Source organism: Uranotaenia lowii, chromosome 2 (assembly GCF_029784155.1).
Source record: "Uranotaenia lowii strain MFRU-FL chromosome 2, ASM2978415v1, whole genome shotgun sequence".
Taxonomy (NCBI): Eukaryota; Metazoa; Arthropoda; class Insecta; order Diptera; family Culicidae; genus Uranotaenia; species Uranotaenia lowii.
In genome coordinates this window covers 187152137-187175576 of record NC_073692.1, presented here as the reverse complement: position 1 = coordinate 187175576, position 23440 = coordinate 187152137, and the positions used below count along the sequence as shown (strand labels likewise).

General features: G+C 35.1%; 1 protein-coding gene across 3 annotated transcripts in view; it reads left to right on the top strand.

The window, feature by feature from the left end:
- The window catches only part of LOC129749064 (voltage-dependent calcium channel subunit alpha-2/delta-4), a 307916-nt gene that overhangs the window by 252025 nt on the left and 32451 nt on the right, over positions 1 to 23440 (top strand). For all 3 annotated transcript variants that reach the window (XM_055743904.1, XM_055743903.1, XM_055743905.1), the window contains 10 exons: positions 14233 to 14470; positions 14534 to 14766; positions 14838 to 15002; positions 15061 to 15177; positions 21620 to 21812; positions 21873 to 22396; positions 22459 to 22556; positions 22624 to 22739; positions 22797 to 23002; positions 23094 to 23302. In XM_055743904.1, coding sequence (XP_055599879.1) covers positions 14233 to 14470; positions 14534 to 14766; positions 14838 to 15002; positions 15061 to 15177; positions 21620 to 21812; positions 21873 to 22396; positions 22459 to 22556; positions 22624 to 22739; positions 22797 to 23002; positions 23094 to 23302 — 2099 coding nt within the window. The remainder of the gene's footprint in view (positions 1 to 14232; positions 14471 to 14533; positions 14767 to 14837; positions 15003 to 15060; positions 15178 to 21619; positions 21813 to 21872; positions 22397 to 22458; positions 22557 to 22623; positions 22740 to 22796; positions 23003 to 23093; positions 23303 to 23440) is intronic.

Sequence of the window (23440 nt, the reverse complement as noted above, 5' to 3'; positions counted from 1 at the left end):
AAAAAGCCCCAGAAGCCAATTCCTACTTTGAAAGACGGGGATAAACTTCTTTTAACGAATGCAGAAAAAGCTCAAAAATTGGCCCAACAATTTGAGTCTGCTCATGATTTTAATTTAAACGTTGTAAGTCCAATTGATGCTCAAATTTCCCTTGAATTTGATGATATTCTTTCTAAACAAAATGTGTTTGAAAGTTCTTGTGAGACAAATATTGATGAACTTAAATTGATTTGCAAAAAATTTAAAAATATGAAAGCCCCAGGGGAAGATGGGATTTTCTATATTCTTATTAAAAAGTTGCCTGAAAGCACTTTAAATTTTTTAGTTAAAATCTTCAATAAATGTTTTCACTTGGCTTATTTTCCCAATAAATGGAAAAATGCCAAAGTAACTCCAATTTTAAAACCTGGAAAAAGTGCTTCAGAGCCTTCAAGTTATCGACCAATTAGTTTGCTTCCATCTTTAAGTAAACTATTTGAGAGAGTTATTTTGAATAGAATGATGATTCACATTAATCAGAATTCTATTTTCCCTGATGAACAATTTGGTTTTCGTCATGGACATTCTACTACACATCAACTTTTGAGTGTAACTAATATGATTAACGCTAGCAAATCTGATGGTTATTCAACTGGTGTTGCTCTTCTTGATATTGAAAAAGCTTTTGACAGTGTTTGGCACAAAGGTTTAGTAGCTAAATTAGCTCGATTTGATTTTCCTGTATATCTCACCAAAATTATACAAAATTATTTGACTAGCCGAACCTTACAAGTAAGCTATCAAAATTCATGCTCTGAAAGGACACCCATTAGAGCTGGTGTCCCTCAGGGTAGTATACTTGGGCCAATCTTATACAATATTTTTACTTCTGATCTTCCTGATGTACCAGAAGGAAAAGGTAGAAGATTATTTGCTGATGATACTTTGCTTTCAGCCAAAGGTCGAAATTTACGGGTGGTACGCAGTAGATTGCAACAAAATTTAAATTCCTTTTTGAATTACTTGAATATGTGGAAAATTTCTCCTAACGCTTCCAAAACTCAACTTATTTTATTTCCCCATAAGCCAAGAGCTCAATTTTTAAAACCTAATGAAAATCATTCCATAACTTTTAATGGGGTTTCATTAGAATGGTCTGATCACGTGAAGTACTTGGGACTTACACTTGATCGGAATCTTACTTTTAAAAATCACATTGAAGATATTCAATCTAAGTGTAATAAATATACTAAATCTCTTTATTCTCTCATCAACAGGAAATCCCGGCTGTGCCTGAAGAATAAGATGCTTATTTATAAGCAAGTTTTCCGACCAGCGATAATGTATGCAGTTCCGATTTGGTCTAGCTGCTGCGCGACGAGGAAGAAAGCCATCCAGAGGATTCAGAACAAGGTTCTGAAAATGATTTTGCGGCTTCCTCCTTGGCACAGCACCGAAGAACTTCATCGGATTGCGAACATTGAATCGATCGAAGAGATGGCCAACAAAATCATCTCCAACTTCAGAGGCAAATCGATGCAGTCTTCCATCGCAGAGATCCGTTCTCTTTATAACTAGTTTAATTTTAGGATAGTGTTTAGTTTTAAGTTTAAAATATTTTTGCCATTACAGGATGTTCTCCTATATTAAATACTTAATTGCGCTAAGCAAATTTAATTCTTACAAATAAATTTTTAATATCTAGTCAACTATTTATAGGGCTCTGAACAGTTCATTATTGAGCTGAACACCTAATTTAATGAAAAAATGTAATATAAATGTAATGATGAATTGATACAAATAAAGACATATTTAAAAAAAAAAAAAACTCGTAAAGGGAATACGCAACAAATAAATAGTGTAGCCCTAAATGATTGCCGGGTGCCATTCTGAAAACGAATAAGCGCCGTTGAAGTTTAAAATTTAAATTTTCACCGCTGTCCATGAAACAGATCCCGCAAAGCTGCACCTTGAAAAATGGAACTTTCGATTTATGATCATGGGTCGTGTTCAGGGCTATGTGTATCACTTCGAGCTGCCCTTAGCTGAAGGTCGTGTATAAATAAATATAAAATAAATTAGTACATACTAGAGTGCCCCAAATGACCCGACTTTTGAAAAAGTTATGCGCTGCAGGCTGAAATTGATCCTTGGCCTAATACGAGATCTCATGCCAAATTTGGGCCAGATCGGATCACAGGAAGGGGTCGCTCAACGAGCCTGAAGTTTGTATGGGATTTCGAGACATTTTGTTCGGGAGAAACATGAAAACCCAGTTTTTCATCAATAACTTTGGTTCCCGTCGGCCGATTTTTTTCAAAAACGGTTATTATTAAAGCCTTAATTATAACCAATTAATCACCGTAATTTATATTTGTAGATTTAATTGATCGGCCCGTAGGCCCGTGAGGAGCAAAAAATTTGATATGTGATGGTATGCTTCTAAATAAATTCTACCCGCTCATTTTCAACCTCTTTCATTTCATCTAACCTTCTATCCACCTACAAACAAAAATTTCATAATCTTTAGATGTCCCTACTAAAAAGGACATCACTTTTCACCGCTAGGCCGATCAATTAAATCTAAAAATTTAATTATAATTAAATTAAAGGAAAATTCAGGACATTTTAAGACCGATTTTATAAATCAGTGCACCTTTGGTCCAGAGAGCACCTTCTTTTCTCGTAAACGTACCAAAAAACTGTGTTAGCTCTCAGCTCCTCAACGCAATGCGCAATAGATTCTTCCGGAGAAGGTGGTCTTCATCAGTGGTTGTGAATGCTTTCGCTCACTCTTGTGCGTTGATAATCTCACTCTTGGTCCAAGTCCGTTTGATAAGCATCCATTTTTTCAGATTTTTGGAAATAAGCCTGATTTTGTCTGATTTAGTATATTTTATGGAAAACTGTATGTCTCAATAAACAGAATGATGTACATTGTTAACCCTAATCCGTCATAGATTGTCAGCTGCAAGTTTGGATGCTTGTAACTTTCTTCAGGCGCATCCAAATAACAAAAATTCTTTCAGAATCTCCCATGAATTCATGCCCTGACAAAAAACACCCTTCAGGGATCTAGAGTGTCAATTTAATAATCTTTATCTAAAATTGCTGTACTTCGCTTATTTTTCAAACGTAAAAATCGTACAAAATTTTTAGATTTGGAAACCTTGTTACGTATCACAAATTTGAAACTCAGACAATTTTCATCTACAACCACTTGTTTTTATTTTATTCAAGGTCGACGGAAATCTTCTTCAAAACATGCTTCGGAAGAAAGTCTCTAGACCACTTATCAATAACTTAAAAAAAAAATCACTTAAGAACTTAAGAACTGTATGTTGGCCATATGGATGTTTTTTTTATTAAATTTTTCAAGATAATGGTCCCAAAGAAAGTTAAAAATAGATGTAAAAAACGTTCTTTTCAATCGATCGACCACCAGAATTATTTCAGTCACTGCAAAAAAACTTGAACAGAGGATTAGAAAGCACAGTTGATTGATGAATTTTCAAATCTTGGTATTTTTTTTTTAATTTTTTGTCAATCTGCATTTTCTCTAATTATTCTAACGTCTAAATTCACTTTGCACATACTTTAAAGTCAACAGTGTATTTTTACAACAAAATTATATTCACAAGAAAGGTTAATTTATACCAATTCGAGTGATGTAATTATAATTGCGCTACGATGTTTCACAAAAAATGCTTGAGATCAACTGTATCACAGCTGTATATGAGACTTTCAACTCTAATTTTGATCAAAATTTTGATTTAAAAATTCAAATTTCAAATCTGATCGAGCTTTAAAAATGAATTCCTTTTCGGAAATCTGAATGTTTTGGAAAATCTGGATTATAAAATTTGGATTTCGAATCTCATTTTCAACACATGATTCGTAACAAATGAGAAATTGAGGGATGTAAATTCTTTAGAGATCGCATTTTCGGGTTCATGCCTGAAATAATGTACCTCATGATACTTTTGATCCTATCGACAGAACTTTTCAACATATATTTCAACAAACACTTTGCAAAATTTTAATAAAAAATGTAGCGTGGTTTCTGTGATATTGAGGTTTGAATGGTTAAAGTCAAAGGAATTATTATATCTCAGGCCACACAAATTTTAGAAAGCTCAAATTTTGTGATATAATAATTTGATAGCTGATCTATCTTACGCAGAGAATTTGATCAAAAAATATCATCTGCGTGAAAAGTTATGGAAGTTCAATTCCCATACAATTATGACCGGTATTGCACCTTCAAAAAGTGGTCTTAAACCCATAAATTTATTATATCACCATGATCGATAACTAAAGATTTTTATAAGAAAGACCATGAAAAGTCAGCAATTAGCATAGCAATGCATAGCATTGTATAACTACACATATCTTTCTTTGGCTGGTACACAAAGTACAACTTAATCATCAAAATAAACACAAGATGCTAAAACCGAGTATCAAGATTCAATATTCAATTCAAGTGTTGGTTTTTTTAAATAAGTGTAGTACCATAATGCACACCGCAACAAGTCAATGTAATCATAATGGAGATGATCTTATACCGCAAAATAAACTTTCTAGGCGCAGAGAACTCATACGACCCAGGGTGCTGTATTCAGATAGGAAGGGGAAGGGATATTTATATGGGAAATCCTACTCGGCAAATACGACTGATAAAATGAGTAAAAGCATTAAATTTTCAAAAAGAAACGATCTCACCAAGTCCATTAAATGGTATCAGAGATTTAGGCCGGAACTGTCTCCCAAATCTTCCTGATTGGAGTCAACATAAACGGGTTGCAACCAATTATTTTTTTTTAATATCTGTCGCCTACAAGCAACGCGCATCGCAGCAATCTAAAAAATATCGCATTTCTTTGCACATCGCGAATTTTTCCTTTTTTAACCGACTGTGGCCAAAAAATTGGGCTGCGCCACTGCATTGGTGTTTTTCCAAATTCTTCAGACGTCTTTTAACACAAGTTTTCTGACTTCATCAGCAATCGACCACTGAGCACATTTTAATATCGGGAAATACGCTTGAAAATCAATCGTTATGTTTGGCACTGCGTAAGCGAAAATCGGATCACACCGATGTCTACAACCGATAGCAAGTTTTCTTTCCTTTCAAGCACTATTTCTGAATCACTTTTAATATATCCCGGAAAGCTGCTTTCCAAACTTCACATATCATTACATTTCACATCAACGTTATCCTTTGCAATCTTTATGCACAATTTCACGATTTTTTGGCTGTTTAAACTATTATTTTGGTATTTTTTTACGGAGCACGAAAAATTCACGTTCGATGTACAAAATTCATAGCCAACTTCAGAAAGACCATGAAAAGTCAGCAATTCGGCTTTTTTGTTCAAGCCTGATTTATCCAAATTTTCATATTCAAGTTTCCTTGAATTGTGGAATGTTGGCAACCCTGCTCTTGATTGCAGGGAAACTTTCATCTCCCCTTACAGCTTGGGGGAGCAGATGAAAAAAAATGCACTCTCTTTCACTGGACAAGCCGATCTGAGGAGTTTTGCCATCCATGCTCCTACCAAAAACTGTCATATCTCTCATGTTTTCAAACCGATTTATACAGAATTTATAGTCCTCGTATAATGCACAAATATTCAAATAAAACACTCCGGTTTTCCGTTATTCAGAATTTAAGAAAAAAGACCTAAGAACGTGCTTCGGGAAATAGACTTTGGATCAGTTACATAAAAAAAAATCACTTGAGTCCGAAAAAGCTATAACTAGGAACTATAAGTTTTTTTTTTGAATTTTTTAAGATCATTACCTCACAAAAATATAATAAAGTGGTGTAAAAACCGACCAAAAGTTTAAACCTTCCATAATTCATCAAAAAATTCTGCAAAATATTTCAACCGAATACTGCATTTCGATAAGAGTTAAGATAAAAAAGTTATTAAGCTTCAAAAATGGGCTAACTTTTTTAACGGTGGTATTCAGCACTGTTAATGAGGCGTCATTATGTTCGACCGCCTCGACTCATTAACAGTGATGTCCTTAAAAAAGTTAGCCCATTTTTGAAGCCTAATAACTTTCTTATCTCAACTCTAATTGAAATGCAGTCTTCGGATGAAATATTAATCATAATTTAGGCTTTGATAAAAACCGTTTTCGAAAGAAATCGGCCGACGGGAACCAAAGTTATTGATGAAAAACTGGTTTTTCATGTTTCTCCCGAACAAAATGTCTCGAAATCCCATACAAACTTCAGGCTCGTTGAGCGCCCCCTTCCCGTGGTCCGATCTAGCCCAAAGTTGGCATTTGATCTTGTACTAGGACCAGGATCAATTTCAGCCTGCAGCGCATAACATTTTACAGGTTTTGAATTTCCCATACAAATTTGGGGCAGTCTAGTACATACTCTGATAAGCCTTTGAATTTTGTAAACATTGGCTTGTTTATTATGCTGTAAGCCATCCATCATTTAAAATACACATAATTTCAATATGATAGATGTTTTTGATACACCAAATAGTTGAAAACCTCTTACTTTTAACGCTCAAAATTTCCTAAAAGTACCAAGCCTACGTCACTGAAAAGAAATAAACCCATTTATTTTTTTATCATCAGAATGTACAAAGCCAAAAATAAATAATCATTTATTAATAACTATGGAAATTCTTCAAAATTCAAAAGAAAAACTCAGATTCACAAGAAAAATCAGCTTTATAGAAGAAACATAGAGGAAACTATCAAAGCAAGCGTCAAATATGATCATTTTTGGTATTCACAAGTGCATGATAGCCTTGCGACTCCTGTTATATGAGGTTTAGTTTAAGGACATTAAAGACAAAATATAGGGGTGAATGAGGACTTGGGGAGACTTGATCCCATTTTCCCATATACTTATTTTTGTATGTCATATCTTTTCTGAAAAATTAAGTAACTCGTCTTTATAATCCGAACTTAGAAATTTATTATTTGTACTTGCAAAATTCGGAATTTTCCGAATCAAACAAAAAAAAAAAACAAATTGTGTTGATATTTTTTTTTTATTCATGCGTCCAAAACGAATTTTTTTGAGCAAATTTTATAAGGTTTAATGGTAGCCCAAAATATCTGCTGATAAGTTTTGATGAAGACAACTTGCTTTTAGTTTTTTTTTCTTGTTTGTTTTTGACTTTACATACATATTTCCTGGGTTTTTACCAAACTTACTCGGATATTGCCCGGATTTATGGTCGACTATTTTTAATCATATTTTCCGGATTTTTCCAGGTTTTTAAATAAAAAAGGTAGAATCTGTCCTGCCCGGATATGTGCTGATTAAAAATCTGGCAACCTTATCTGTTGCATGAGTGACAGACAGAAAAAAACAGAACTTAGCGATTTGTTAAGACGACCTTTATTCAACAAAACGTATATTCGGTGGCTCTAATAAATTCCTCAAAGGATAGAATTACAAACTGCCAGAATGTTTAGGATTTCATTTAAATCAATACGTTTTTTTATAATTTAGTTTTTTGAAATGGATGACTTACGATTAGTTTCCTTCTGCCTATACGGTATGCTTTATCGTTTTTTTTAAATTGTTTTCTTGATTTTTGTTGTTGTATTTCTGGGTTTTAACTTAATTTTCCCGCATATATCGTCCATTTTGAAATCAAATGCTCGGGTTTTGCCAGGTTTTTAAAATATAAAATTGCCTGAATTTGTCCGGCTCGGATAGGTACGTGCTGACAAAATTCTGCAACCTTACATTAGATATTGGATTAAAACGAAAAACATGTCTTTTTGAACTCAAGCGATCAATTGAACCCAAAAGTAAAATTTTAGACAACTTTTTCTAAAAATGAGTCAAGAGTTAACCATTGCTTTGAAATAATATCATTATGGATTTTAAGTCATTCTATAACGCTTGACATATTGAAGTAAATATTTTTTATATATTTTTTTCATTTTGGAAACATTTGAAAATGATGAAACAAGATCTTTAAGTTACAATTTGTTGAATTGTTCATCAATAGTTCAATTACTCATAAATATAATTTTTTAAATTTTCTTATGTAACAGCATTGTTGATTTGCTCCATTTGGAAAATTTTCTCAAACATTATTTTTTCGTCAGACATTCCAGCAGCGAGATATTTTTCAGGGATCAAGCCTCTAAAATTTTCTAAGCTACTTTTTGTAGTTCGTTATTGTGCCTAAGATTTTATTTATTTAAAGGTTCTTAACACATTGCGGACCAAATCCGAGATTTCTCTCTTCTCCTCTCTTCTCTCTACAGAACTGACCCAAATACTTTTGATAACTCCGATATATTAAATTTGTAGAATTTGGTTCAGTGTTTTTTGAGATAAAGATTGCCAATTTTCGGAGTTTTCCGGCTTAACTTTCTCCACGGTCCCTCATGCATTCCTGGAATTTTTACTCGTTAAAATCCCTGGAGTGTCAATTTGACAATCTTGACTAAAACCAATATGTCTTTCTTGTCTTCCAACCAATTTTCATTAAATTTATAATTTTGGGAAGTTCGTAATGCATCTCAAATTTAGACATTATTCAGCTACAACGCTTCAGTTCTCCGTTATTCGAAGTCTATGAAAAAAAAAAAACGATAAAACATGCTTCGGAAAAAAGACGGTAGGTCAGCTACGGAATACTAAAAAACACTTAGTATCCAAGAAAGCTGGAGTAAGAAGCTTTTTTTTGTCTTTATTTGAGAGGTTTTCAGACGCTGGTTCGCCTCTGGAGTAAGAAACTATACGGGATATATTTTTGATTTTTTTTTTTTTCAGAACAAACAGACCACAAAAATAGTCAAAAAGTGTTTTACTCCACATCTTTTCAATCAATGAATCGTGTCAAAATTGTTTAAGTCACACCAGACAAATTTTGAAAAAAGACTTTAAAGGTTGACGTAATTTGGCACACTTTCGCCTTTTTTTTTTTTTTTCAAAAAACGAATCACAGTATTTTTGACGAATTTTCAAAGGAAACTGTTTTTCGAACCTTTTTCCCATTTCCAATTTTTCAGATTTTCTTTCTTTCAGACTTGAAATCAACTTTGCTCTGAATTTTATGTATATACATTCAAGATTTCCGTAATAAATTTATATTCACCAGAAAGGTAATTTTATAAACATTCTACTGGTGCAGTTACATAAGCGCTGCAATACTTTACAAAAATATGATAAACAAAAATGTGACATACTTTCTGAACATTCACAAGTCAGCGTGAACTACCGCTAGTTGTCAGATTTTTTATCACACGTATTTGGACTGGACATTTGATTCGAAAAATCCGGGCAATATCCAGGCTTCGTCGAACATTGTTGCAAAAACGGCGAACATGAATAAGTTCTTTCGTTCATTGATCAAATTTCTAACCATTTCTTGGTTATTGCTTGGGAACTAGAATTGTGGTTAAAATTTCTCCTTAAAAAATTGCTAAAAACCAATCATATTGGCTGTTCTTCATCGAAAACCATAAAATGGTAATAAATGGTAATATAATAAAGAGCGTGTACGGATTTTTTTCCATCAGACTTAAGCTCCTTGAGATTCTGGTTAACTCGCCACCGAAGAAAAAAAATCACATATGTTGTACTTGAGCTGATTTTTTAGTCACCTAATTTAACTCTGCTCTCACCACTTGAGCGATTTTTTTTCAAGCGAATAAGCGTCGCTTTTTTTTTGACTAAATAACAATCTTTATTTCACTTTAATTTTACAAGAGTGTACAATATAAGTGAATGTATTTTTGGAAAATGACTACGCATTTTGTTTTAGTTTATAAATTATTAACACTACACTACCTACTTAATTAACTTAACCTACTATATACAACCTTAGACTAAAGTGCGCGAATTATCGTGTGTTCTGAGGTGGAGCACCTCTCTCCATATTTCAAGCAATAGTTATTGAATTTTGTTTCCAGGGTATCCAGGGCCGCGAGCTCATGTACCTCGCTTGTTCTTGTCCAGGGGGGAGGTTATGAATCATTTTCAAAATTTTGTTTTGAACGCGCTGGAGTCGCTGTTTGTCTGAGCACAGGTTTTCCACACAGGGATCGCGTATTCCAATGAGAAGTAAATAATTTGTTTGTATACAGCCATCTGATTTTTTAGGCACAGTTTGGATGTTCTATTTAATATGTGCTCTGAAAATCAGATGGCAGTCTAAAGTGAGTCCAAGATAGACAACCTCTTTCGACCATTCAATGAGGGAACCTTGAAACCGGATTTTGCAGTCCACCGAAGAACAAGTCTGGGCGATCTCGAGTGAGGGAACACGATGGCTTGGGTCTTAGTTGCGTTGATCACAATTTTCCAGCTGATGTAATACTCGTTTAAAGCATCCAGGCCTCTCTGAAGTTTAAGTGTTAGAGCTCGGATGTGACGACCGTTGAACATAATCGCCGTGTCATCTGCGTATTGAGACATTACACCGTTCTCAGCGAGGGACGGGATGTCAGAGGTGTAAATATTGTACAATAATGGCCCCAGGATACTACCTTGTGGTACACCAGCATCGATTTTAAATGGTTCGGAACTTATGCTCTGTAGACTAACCCGGAATGTTCTGTTAGAGAGATAGCTCTTTATGATCTTGATCAAATATGTTGGAAAATTGAGTCGGTACAGTTTGTACACCAAGCCATCATGCCACACATTGTCAAAGGCCTTTTCAAATAAGCGTCGCTTGGTGAGTAAAGTTTTAAAAGGAATCTTGATTCTCTTACTCTAGCTCAGCCTTGGGTGCAGGGGTGTCAGGTGGCCTGATTTTTCAGGATTTGTCCTGATTTTCGAAAGGCCATCCTGATTTTTGAAAAACGCTTGAATTGTCCTGATTTTTGAAAAATGGCCCATAAATGTCTTGATTTAAAAAAATATCCAAATGATAACTAAATATATTGTTAAATGATGAGAACATCAAACAAATCTTAAATAAAGTAGTTTAACCAGTTTAACCAATGATAATCTTTGGTTCATATGATATTTAAATGATGTTTTTCGATATTACCTACAGGCCAACCAAGGTTATTCTTGCGTTGTATAATTCGAGGCGTCTTCAGCACCTATATTTCGCCTTAAGTTATGCAATCTAAGCAGAGCTGCATGTTAATATCACCAATTTGGTGGTGTCCAGAAAAATCATGATTTTTTTCTTCGCGTTGTCCTGATTTTTGACAAAACGACCTGGCACCTCTGCTTGGGTGGACTTTTTTTGTGTTTCGCCTCACACTCAGGGATGCCAACTATTTTTTCAGAAATGTCTGGAAGATTTTGAAAAAATGTCTGGAAAAGTCTAAATGGCGAACGTTATAAGTGACAACCTTTTTTTTTTGGTCGCCAGATCGCGATATTGCAGTCCAGCGAAGAATACTCATCCTACTTGATTATAATCATACATTCTTTAGACTATCAATGCCTAAGACCATTGTAGTTGTGGTGTCGGCGGTACTACATTTTTTTAAGGCGCCAACACTAAATTTTACTTTGGAAGTCCGGACTTCCGACTTTCGGAAGACTTCCGACAAAGAAAAGTAAAGTTCTAGATTGTCGAAAGTCTGTGTTTTGTTGCCAGTTCACCGGCGAAGGTTCTAAAAATTTTATTCAAAATCACAATATGCAAAACTTTCTGTTCTACAACCATCTTTGTGGCATTTCTCTCTCTTCAATTACTAATTCAAATCATTTCCTGCCATTTCCGAAAATTTTGAATTTTGACTGTTTTGTTAAAAAATTCATGTCGAAACTCAAAAGTTCTGGAAATGTCTGGAAAAAATGACAAAAGTTTGGCTGGAAAGCTTAAAAAATGTCTGGCAAAAATCCAAAAAGTATGGAAATTCCAGACAAAATCTGGAAGGTTGACATCACAGCTCACACGCACTCTGACCTCAAGTGTACCGATGTTTGCTCGTTGAATTGATTTTCTGCGAGTTTAGGTACGATATAATGATGAATAAAAGTTAATCACCGGAAAAATTTTGTAGAACGAATACAAACACTATAGGTTCTGAATGAAACTTGATGTTTCCTCACAAAGAATCCGTTACCATTAACTTAAGCGTCCAACCCACACCCACGTGTTTTATGAATGCCGTAACCAGGATTCGATCCTATCTAATTCCTCGGATTTATTCGAGCTCGCCCAATTTTTCAACAAAAGAGACAAGTCTGGTCCGGTCCAGATGTCCGGATATTCTGAATCCAAAGATATCCAGTTTTGAATTTTTCGTCAAAAAACGGGTTTGAAAAGTTTATTTCATCACTATTAGCGAAACTTTTTATTGGGGTACCATTTACACGAATTGAACACTGCTGATATGTTTCCACAAAAACCTGATTTCAAATAATTTTTCTTCATTTTACCTCTAAATTTTTTGGATTATTGTCTAGAATTTGTCCGGATATTGCCCGGTTTTTGGAAAATTTAAAATCAATTGCCTGTTTTTTTTTCAGATTTTTCAAAAATTGTTCACGGCCCGGCTACATGTGCAAATTGTTGTGGAATATTTTTTATGTTGGTTATTCACCATGGGCAGTATTCGGCATCGCTAACTGAAAAATTAGCGCCGCTATAAATCGCTAACTCATTCAAAGTTAGCGGTCGCTAATTAAATACGCTAAAAAAAAAACAGCATGTGGAAGATTAGAGCTATTTTTTTTTAATTCTGTTTAATAATTTACTCGATTTATCTGTTTCGTGCAAAGCCGATAGTATGCAATTTTGTTGCAAACAATCTTTTGTGCAATTCATTCCCTTTTTTGCATTATTATTACATTATCCTCATTTAAAATCTTTAACCTGTTTTCCCCTTTTTTGAACTTGCAGGAGCATTGTCAAACGTGAACATTTTTTCAATTTCTTTTTGAAATTAAAATGAACATAACAATGAATTATTTACAACTTAACAATATCAATTCATTCTATGGTGATTTTATCTTATTTTTATATGAATTTATCTGTAAAATCTCTAAAAAACAGTATTGTAAAAAGTAAATATCTCAACCACAAAAGCTGATTAAGGGATGTTAAAAATAGTTTTATATTGTTTAACACCTTTTATTTTTATCTTCTTCTGTAAATGTTGCGTGCTAATAGAGGGGAAAATGACACTAAATACATCTTTCCTCTAATTTCAGTACGCATTCCTCCAATAAATCCAATTAAGCAATCAGAATGATGCTCAATGTCACCTTAACTTGATTAATGACAAAAATTTCATTCTTTCACTGAATAATTCGAAAGTTAGATTCAAATATATGTGAGTTATCGGTCTTCAATTAGCGGAACAAAATAATAGCAGAACTTTTTAGTTCGCTAGATCAAGCATAACTTAGCGGCAAAATTAAACCGCTAACAAAAAGTTAGCGGACTTACTGGCGATTAGCGGATTAGCGCTTTTGTGCCGAACACAGGCCATAGGTGCACGGATTCACCACAGTTTCTCCCCTAGTATGTGCTTATTTACATGCATTATGTATTAATTTTATGATTTTAAGGTAAGCAAGTATCTATCGATTTTGAAATAAAATTTGGTTTCGATTTGTTTAAAAAATATCAATTGAACATGGAAATTGAGTTTGATATCCAACCTTTCCAGTTTAATCAATATTTATAACAACCATTTGTTGCTCAGTACCAAAAGGAAAGCTAGTTTTTTTCAATTTTCACACTCTTTTCAACGATGACATTAAAAAAAACAAAAAATAATAACTTTTGGCTTTTTGTATCGAGTTTTTGTTTGCTAGGTATTATTTCGAACACCGGTAAAAACATATTTTTCCAAAACTGTTGAAAAATGCATAACCATTTAAAAAAACAATTCTATGATATTCATCTTTTTCAATGAACATACCCATAATGCTTTGTTTTGCTAATGAATCAAATTTGCATAGTTTAAAATCATTTTGTGTAGAATTTAGCGGCGCTGCTATTTTTTCGCACACCAATGCACCTGGCCAACTGGTAAATGATTGAAAATGTAGTCAGTTACAGGAGAAAACACATCTTACCTGTCATGATGGGGAATGGGGAATCATACCCAGTACGCCTGGCTACCCAAAACTAGACTAGCGTTAGCCCATCCACCAAACCACCTCAGTGTTACGAAAATATGTGTGGAATGCTTTTGATAAAACTATATCGACAATTCACAACCTAGAGAACTTTATAACAGTTTTTAATGGCTATTTTTCCCACAAACAATGAATCCTTTCACTTTCAAATCACTTACCTTCTCTCTGTTCTTCTTGCTTTATTGCAGCGAATAATGGATTCCGCAGAGCAGGCAGCATTATCGGAATCGGATCCGGAGGCCGGTGCCTCGAAGGGCTACGAAGGCGGATACTACGATGCTCGCAAAATCAACGAATATAAATCCAACGGGCAGCTAGCGGATGGATCTCGGCAGATGTTGCTGAGGCATATGCGCCGATTCGAAAGCTATCCCGTCAATATCAGCCTCAGTTCGGTGCTTACACCGAATGGTGTTAGTTTAGATGGTAATTTGAGACAACTTTGTTGAAGGGCGAATCCCAGGAACTTATTATTTTTTCCATCATCAGATCCGGAAACACAGGCAGCCCTCAAATGGTCATCACATTTGGACCCACTTTTTGCGAACAACATTGAACGCGATTCCGCTTTATCGTGGCAGTACTTTGGATCCAGTACCGGGTTCCTCAGGCGCTTCCCCGGAACGGCTTGGCCTCCGGAAACGTCCTTCGGTAGTCGAGAAATAAGCGATTTCAGAACAGAGGATTGGTTCATCCAGGCCGCTTCCTCACCGAAGGATGTGGTAAGTTTTCTTATAATTTTTTTAAAATTAAATAAATCAAAAACTAATTTGATTGGATTTTTTACTCGAAGATTATACTGCTGGACTCATCTGGATCCATGAGCGGGAAGGAGTATCAACTGGCTATCGCCACGGCCTCAGCAATTATGGATACCCTAGGAGATGATGATTTCTTCAATTTGATATCGTTTTCGGATCAGGCCCGAGTAATTGTGCCCTGCTTTCAGGATAAAATGGTAAGTTTACACCTCCGTTTGTAATCAACGCTTTGACTTCAAAATAACACTTTTACAGGTTCGAGCCACTCCGGACAACGTGAAAGAAGTTAAGACAGCTATCCAATCGGTTGAGTGCGAAAATACGGCAAACTTCTCGGCTGCTCTTGAGACGGCCTTTGAGTTGCTGCGAAGAGTGAGTAGAAGTTTTTGTTTTTAAATGGACACAATTTTTCTCTAAACATGATTCTTAAACATCAAAACATCCAGCAGAAATAAGATAACTGATTCCTAAAATACATTGATTTTTATGATAAGTTAACCACCGTTAATTAAGTTGCCCGTCCGGAGTATACGTGTTTACCACATGTAGACTCCGGACCAACCAGATTTCATTGTATAGGTTAAGGTAGTGCCACCTCTATCCCGGTACTACTTCTCCTAAATAATGAAATGTTGCGGGGTAAAGTATGGTGTACGTTAATAAGTTTTCCTCGCAAAAATGCTCTTTCGCTCTTTTCAACATCTGTAAATTTTCTTCTCACTTTTCTATCCATCTTCATCAATTTCATTTCTGATATTCTTTCTCCAAGAATATACATTTCACCTATATGCCGAAAATAATTTATAAAACACATTGAGAAGAAGCACTAGTAAAGTTGTCCACGTCATTTATTCAATCTGTAAAGCATAAATCGTCTAAGACGGTGTATGTCTTTTTAAACAGGCAAAGCTGGGAGAAAGTCAATTTTTAGAGCGCTCATAATCACCTATCCAAATATTTCATCGTGTTCTGGCATTTTCAGGCTACATGAAACCATAAAAATGGTAGGCATAAGTTTACCCGTTTAGGAGTTCTCAAAAAAGAGTTTGAATATTTTTTATGAAATTTCGCAAACATACATACATTGAATGTCGAATAGAAAACAACATCGCGCCTTATTTGACTTTGCAATTATTATTATATTTTTGTTAGCAATATTTTACACCGCACAGTGGGGCAGAACAGGCTTTGTACTGGCCTCGTAATTTCTTTAAATCAGCTCATAGAGGTTTGATCCGCTTACTGAGCATTTCAAAAAGTTTTTCACGATTTCTACAAATTGTACAAGTTAAAAAAAAAAAATACTAAAATAGGGGTACTGATGAATAATAAAGCTGTTCATAAATCTGTTTGCAATTTAATGTATTTTATTTTACATTGCCCTGGAATAGTTTAGAAAAAAAATTGAAATGTTCCCATTAGCTCAACAATATTATCCCATATTTAGGGGAGAATGAGGATACTTGATCCCTGGGGATACTTGATTCCTCAGCTATATCTCGAAACTGGATTGTCTTACAAAAATCAAATGTTCTAGAAAAATGTGCCAAATGGAGCAAAACAGCAATGCTCAAAACTCAAAAAATGTAAACAAAATAATTTTTTGAGTTCTTGAACTTTGTTTGAAAAATTTCACAAAATGTTACTTGAAGATCTTTTTTCATCACTTTAAAATGTTCTTTATATGGAAAAATTATAACAAAAATATTTATTCCAATATATCAATCGTTAGAGTGTAATATGAACTTCAAAATACCATATTTTCAAAGCAATGGAAAACTCTCAACTTTTTCCAGAAAAAGTTTTCTAAAAAGTTGATTATGGGTACAACTGATCCCTAGAGTTCAAGACGGCATTTTATTCTTCTTAATGGATCGTGATCATTGTTGATTATGAGATTACCAATATTTATCCAATAACTAATGTTTATCCAACAATAATCCGAAGAAAAGGGCTAATATAAGTAATTATCTCTCAATTAAAGAAAATAGAGCCTTTAAGTATGCAATGTCTTTAGGGTTGCGACAAAGTTATAGAATTTTCTTCTTCTGTCAGTTATAAATTGGAAATGAGATCAAACATGACCAAAATAGTCAACTGACATTCTATATAGGGGTTTTGTTTATTTTTTTTACAAGGATAAGGGCTTCCTGAATAAAGGATCAAGTCTCCTTCAATAGAGGATCAAGTCTCCCTTAATTTCAAAAATATCGCTATTTCTTTACTCCCACGAAAATGCTTCTAGTTCATCTACGGGTTCAAGTATCGTTCTAATTTTTAAAGCATAGAAACTTGAAATTGCACGCTGTCAGAAAATGTAAAAGGATGCGAGTTGCTAAATTTTTCCAAAAAGATATGGTGAAAATAAGAAAACGGGATCAAGTATCCCCACTCTCCCCTACGCATAAAATGAATTCAGTTATAAAAGGAAAAGGATTTTTTGAGTAATTAAATTAATGTTATCATTCAAGCTAATTGTTTTTTTTTAAAGACCCTACACTAAACAGTAGGCTTCCATTCTAAGAGTTACTGAGAAAAATGTTTAATTTCAAGATTAATACAAAAAACATGCCTCACCGAAAGTTTAATAACTTCTTCATTAGCAAGTATGAGCAACAACTTATTGTTTTTTTCTTCAAAAAGTTTAAACTTAGTTCTTTATTTTAATATTAAACTCGACGCGAAATTTTGCTGAAAAACTATACTTTTAGATAATAGACATTAGTGAAAATCTGTGATTTTTTATGTCAAACTATTCTTGTAATAAATAGGACAATATAGTTTGTAAATTTAATATGTTGAAAGTTAATAAAAGTTGACGAAATTAAAAAAAGAAATTGATGCTTTTGGTCTTGAACAGATTATTTTCTACAGAGCGATAAAAATCTCTCTTATTATTTCCTCATTTTTTCAAAAAATATTTACCCTAACTTTCCCTACTAAGAAAGTTTCTCAAAAAAATCAAATTTTTCAAAATTTTTAATAGTTTTGAGATGAGCTATCAATCTCGTTTCCAAAAATATTAATGTAAACAATTATATCCAAGGAATGAAAAATAAGGTTTTGTCACAACTTTTACAGGTTCAGTCCCACAGTGAGTCGTAAACATGATTTTGGAAAAAAATCATATGTTTTCGAAGCTATTGAGCAGATTTAAGTTTCACCATTAAAATATTATCAAATTATAAGTCTTTGATAATTTTTTAATCATGCAGCAACAAATTAGACGATTCCGTAATATGCTGTTCCATTATCCTGCTAATAAAAAAAAGATTCTTTATTATTAGAATGCAAACGTCCTTACAATAGTTATTGGGCATCTTTATTTTTTTAAGTACTTGAAATATTTATGAAAATTTGACGTTTTTGAAAATGAGTTATTGATTACGAAAGGTTACTCACAATTCTATGTTGAACTGCAATCTTATAAATTATCGTAAGTTTGTTATTTATGAAATTCATATTTCTGCAACCTTGTTTGATTTTTGTCGCCTCAATGTCGTGTGTGCGTAAGCTTAGGGATTGGAATTTTATAAATTTAACATTTTTTTTATCAAAGTTCAGGTACTGAGCTTTGATATGTAAACCTTAATGACAGTGTTACAGTTTTCCATTTTAATATTTTCGTTTCATACATCAAAATTGATTTGATCTTCGCACCTTGAAGATCGAAATTTTTCAGATTGGGATACTGAATATTAGAATGTATGTGACTTTGTTGAATTTTGTTCCTTTTTTCTCTACAAAAAATTGATATATTTTTCCATCGCGTCAAAATAAAAAATGAATCGTTGAAACGACACTACAAGTGAATGTAAAATAATAATAAAAATCCCACTCGACTAATCTACATATTATGATTGTCAAACTATGTGAAGTAGTTGAGAAATGGCTATTCTAATTTCAGAAGCTCAATACACAGCGCAAAACTTAAAATTATTGATATTTAATTTTCAATAGATTATTTTTGATAAATTTGGATAAAATTTTGAAAAATTCAAAACTTCTTTCATGAAGTTCAAACAGGAAAAGATTGAATTTTTCGTAAAGCTCAAAACAAGGGTAATAAAACCCGCGCAATCTGGAATGATTACGATAGTAACTTTGGGGAGGCTTACGACGTTTATTCGACAATATTTTACAATTTGAAATTCATTGACTTTTTGAAATATGTTTTTTGAGCAATTGACTACAAAAATAAATATGATAAAATTCAAAGCTTAATTTTTTTTAATAAGAATTTAAGTGTTCGGATCAAAAAGCGATCACACTAAATTGCATGTAAATCAATTTTTTTATTAAAAAAAAACAAAGTATCTTTCTTTTTGAAGCTCAATATGTAAAAAACACGGAAACACTACTCAGTTAAGATTCCGGTCGACCTAGTCCCAATTGGCGAGACTTTCGTTTGTCGCTTGATTTTGTACAGCTAGCTTATCCACTTTCTTCGGAGTAGGAAACTATTTTGCTTCGAACTGCTTCTCGCTGCTACAAGTTTTTTGGGTCTTCTTGCGGTTTTGCTTAACTATCGTCCAATATATCTCAATTGAGAGAAGTTCTGTTGTATTGGGAGGGTTCTTTGCACTGGGCGCAACCTGAATGTTGTTAGCGGCATACCAATCCATGGGCTTTTTACATAATTGTAGGATGCCAAATGCGGCCAAAACAGCACAGACAAGTAATGTTTCTTCAGGATAGGCAGCAAACGCTTTTGAAGACACTCTTCTACGTAAATTTTCTGGTTGACGGTCCCGGCTGCAACGAAAATGTCGCTTTACAAGCCTCAGGTACAGATAGTTTCCCAAACGAAATATTTCTTGGCAAAATTTGATAGTTTCATATGCTTGAAAATGTATGCCACCTTTCCCCATCCGGATGCTGTATAAAACTTTTGTCCCGGAAGCTGACTGAAATCTGCCTTGGCGTGGGTTTCGTCGCTCATTACCACGCAATCAAACTTTGTCAACAGTATACAGCTTCCGAGAACTTATTTTTGAGGTAAGGTTTTGCTTTTCATTGCGATAAGCAGTCACTACCTTCTTATAAGTCGATAGTCCGGATCGTTTTTAAGCTTCATGCATGTAGACGATATTCCCAACTTATTGGCAACATCTCGAACGGAGAGATTGGAGTATCGCTTGAAAGTGTTAGCTACTCTTCTGTTCGTCAATGCGGCTCCCGGATTTAGATTTCTCCGAGATCCCGGCTTCTTAGTTGACACATATACACAAACACCTTCAAAATGAGGGGTGTTCAGAAGAAAGTAAGCAGTTCGGTAAAGAATTACAGCTCAAATATCTAATTCCTTAACGCTAGAGGAGCATCTCTTAAAACCCCCTTTTGAAACCTTTGCCTTTGGAATTCTGGAAAACTCCTTAAAATGCAGTTATCTATTCAAATAATTCGTAGAAGCATTGTTATTCACATTGACGCAGTAAATTTTTTAAAATAATCTTGTTTTTGTTGATAAATTCAAGTGCCCAAGCAACCAAAAGTCACATATTTACTTGAATGAAGGCATTGAAAGTTACATATTGGCTGACAAAGAGAATCAACTGCCTAATTCCCTTTAGTGAACTTGATGTACTCATTCATGAACTTGAATGTTGCAAAAATGATTAATATGTACGCTGTATGTGACTTGTTTTGTCCAATTCCCATGAGTGAACTATATACACTCATTAACGAACTTGAAAGTTGCAAAAGTGATCTATACGTACGTTATACGGGACTTAAGTCACATAAAGGGCACAAAATTGCTCAAAACGGGATTTGGTAATTCACAAAAAGTGCATTGATGAGCTATCCAAATCAAATCACCACTTCGAGTTTTAGTTTCATTTAGAACAACATCTAGGCGTGGTCTTGTGGTAGCGTGTTCGATTCTCATCACGAAAGTCGGAGTTCGATCCCCAAGCCGGGCAAGTTTTTTTTTCAATAAGTAATTTTGTAATTGAGTGACCATTCTGATGTCATGTATATGTAGGAAATGTAGGAAAAAAGTAATTGAGCAATTTGTCGAGTTTGGAATCCAGCGCGTGGCATCATGAGGGCACCGGTACAGAACACAATAAATAATCAAGAGAGGGTGATATGAACCGAAGCCAAGGGTTTAGTTGAGATAGAGAGAGATTTTTTGCTCATTTTGGGATTTTTTGAAAGCTGAATTAAGAGGCCGCTGGAAGCTGAATACAAGATCATTAAGACTTGTTTTGGAACTTGAATGTATCAATAAGAACTTAAATTTTGAGCTGCATAGAACGTACTTCATCTCAATGATGGGGCTAAGTAAGCGTTTTTGTACCTGTTTTATGGGACTTTTGGTTTGCTTGGGGTGCTATTCTTATTTCGCACCCCTTTTTTCACATTTTTGGTCCTCAACGCCAATTGCTACGTCTAAGAAAAGTAAACTTATGCTTGATTTATCCGTTAAGCAATTCAGAACAAACTGTGGAAGAAAATTTTCGTAATTTTTCAATCATTCATATTTTAACAAGCAAAACACATAGTGGTGCTATTCTTATTTCGCTCACTGTATGAATGATTAGAAAAAATACGGCGAATTTATGTTGACTACTTATTGATTCGAACATCCTTTAATTCGAACACGCTCTACAATGTCTACCGCTAACAGTGAAGAGCTTGTTCAGATAATAACCTAATTGGTTTTGAGATTTTTTTTACTAGAGTTGGAGCATACGTTCAATACTTTCAAATATAGGAGAAGGTTCTACAATATTCACCATTGAACCTACCTATTCATTGAATATTAGTTAAGTAAGAATCCTAATTTTGTTTTTTATTCGAATTACAGTACAACCAAAGCTCGCAGGGAAGCCAATGCAACCAGGCCATAATGCTGATAACGGACGGGCCGAGTGATACCTTCTCGGACATCATCAAACACTACAACCATCCGCATATGCCGGTGCGAATTTTCACCTATCTTATTGGAACCGACAAAAGCAGTGGAAAGAACCTGTACCAGATGGCCTGTGATAATAAAGGTATGATTGTTTTTTTTTTAAGTTCGAAGTCTTCGTGTAATCTAACGTTTTTGATTCCAGGCTTCTACGTGCAAATCAACAGTGTCGAGGAAGCTCGCCGTAAGGTCGTCGAATACGCTTTGGTGATGGCACGACCAATGGTTTTGTATCAGGCTGAGCATCCTGTTCATTGGAGTCCAGTATTCACCGGAGGTCGAACCAGCATTCTTGGAAGGGAAAGTGAAAACAAACGCAAGTTAGTGACAACGGTATCGACACCTGTGTTTGATCGGCGAAATCACTCGACCAGGGCTGCCAATTTGCTGGGCGTAGTGGGGACGGATGTTCCGATCGAAGAGATCCAGAAGATGATTCCGCAGCATAAGCTGGGCGTCAATGGGTATTCGTTTATTGTCGATAACAATGGGAGGGTTCTGTACCATCCAGATCTACGGCCTATGAGTGATAATGGACAGTACAGTTCCTCATTGAAGCACAAGTACAACTCGGTAGATTTGACCGAAGTGGAGCTACCCGAGGTCGATAACCCGAACAGTGTGCTCGGGGAACGGCACGAGCATCGGTTTACGAATGTGCTTCAAGAGGTAGGGAGAGAATTTTGTCGGTGGTTTGAATAGGTTTTGAAGGTGAAAATTTTGATTTTCAGCTACGGAACGAGATGGTTATGCAAAAAGAGGGTGAAAATGAGTTGACGGTCTTGGTCCACATGGAAGACATGAAGAGGGTCACATTGCGATCTCAGAAGTAAGTATTTTTTTCCAAAGGGTATTGAAAACTGCTTCATTTCCTAATATTTTCATATTTTCTCCAGGTATTTCTATGGACCAATAGAAGGTACACCCTTCTCACTTGGCATTGCTTTGCCTGATAACTACGGCATCCATGAGCTTAATGCTCAACAAGAGATTCGGCATTCCCATACCAATGGTAAGCTAGCAAGAGCACTGGAAACTTTATCTCTGATAAATCATTCTTTATCCACAGTGACCGAGCACTTCCAGGGCAACAACTGGAAGGTCCATCCGGACTGGGTGTACTGCGAGTACAACAGTCTCAAGGATGTGGAAGCCAACGGCGAGAGTACGATGGAAACCACCTACCGGGACAAGGACGAAAGCTTCGACACTCCGGAGGAGCAAGTCCTACACTTCTTGGCCCGCGTCGGCCGGCCCGGCTGGAAGTGGATGTCGGTAAGCACCTCTTCCCATGGACATCATCACTCTCGGATGTCCTTTTTTCCTACGTCATTAGATTAAAAAATCTCTCTTCCATGATCTCTAGGTTCGCCCGCGATCGCCGCAACCACATCATGGCCACGGTGGTATTCCGGTGGGACATTATGCCCAGCACCATCTCAACTCGCAGGGTTCCCGCAAAGCTGAACCATACTATTGCGATCGTACTCTCGTCCAGAGCTTGGTCCGGGATGCCATCGTTACGGATGGGTTGGAACGTGCCCCGACCCATCCAGCGCGGAAGGAAGACAGAAGGTAGGGTCACTTTTATACGAATTACTTACCGATGATGGTGTCAGAAAATCGGAGGAACACGACCTCACTAGTCGATTTTCTTTAACCATCTGGTAAAATTTTTTGTTTTCAGTTTTTCTAGAAAGCACCCAGGAATTG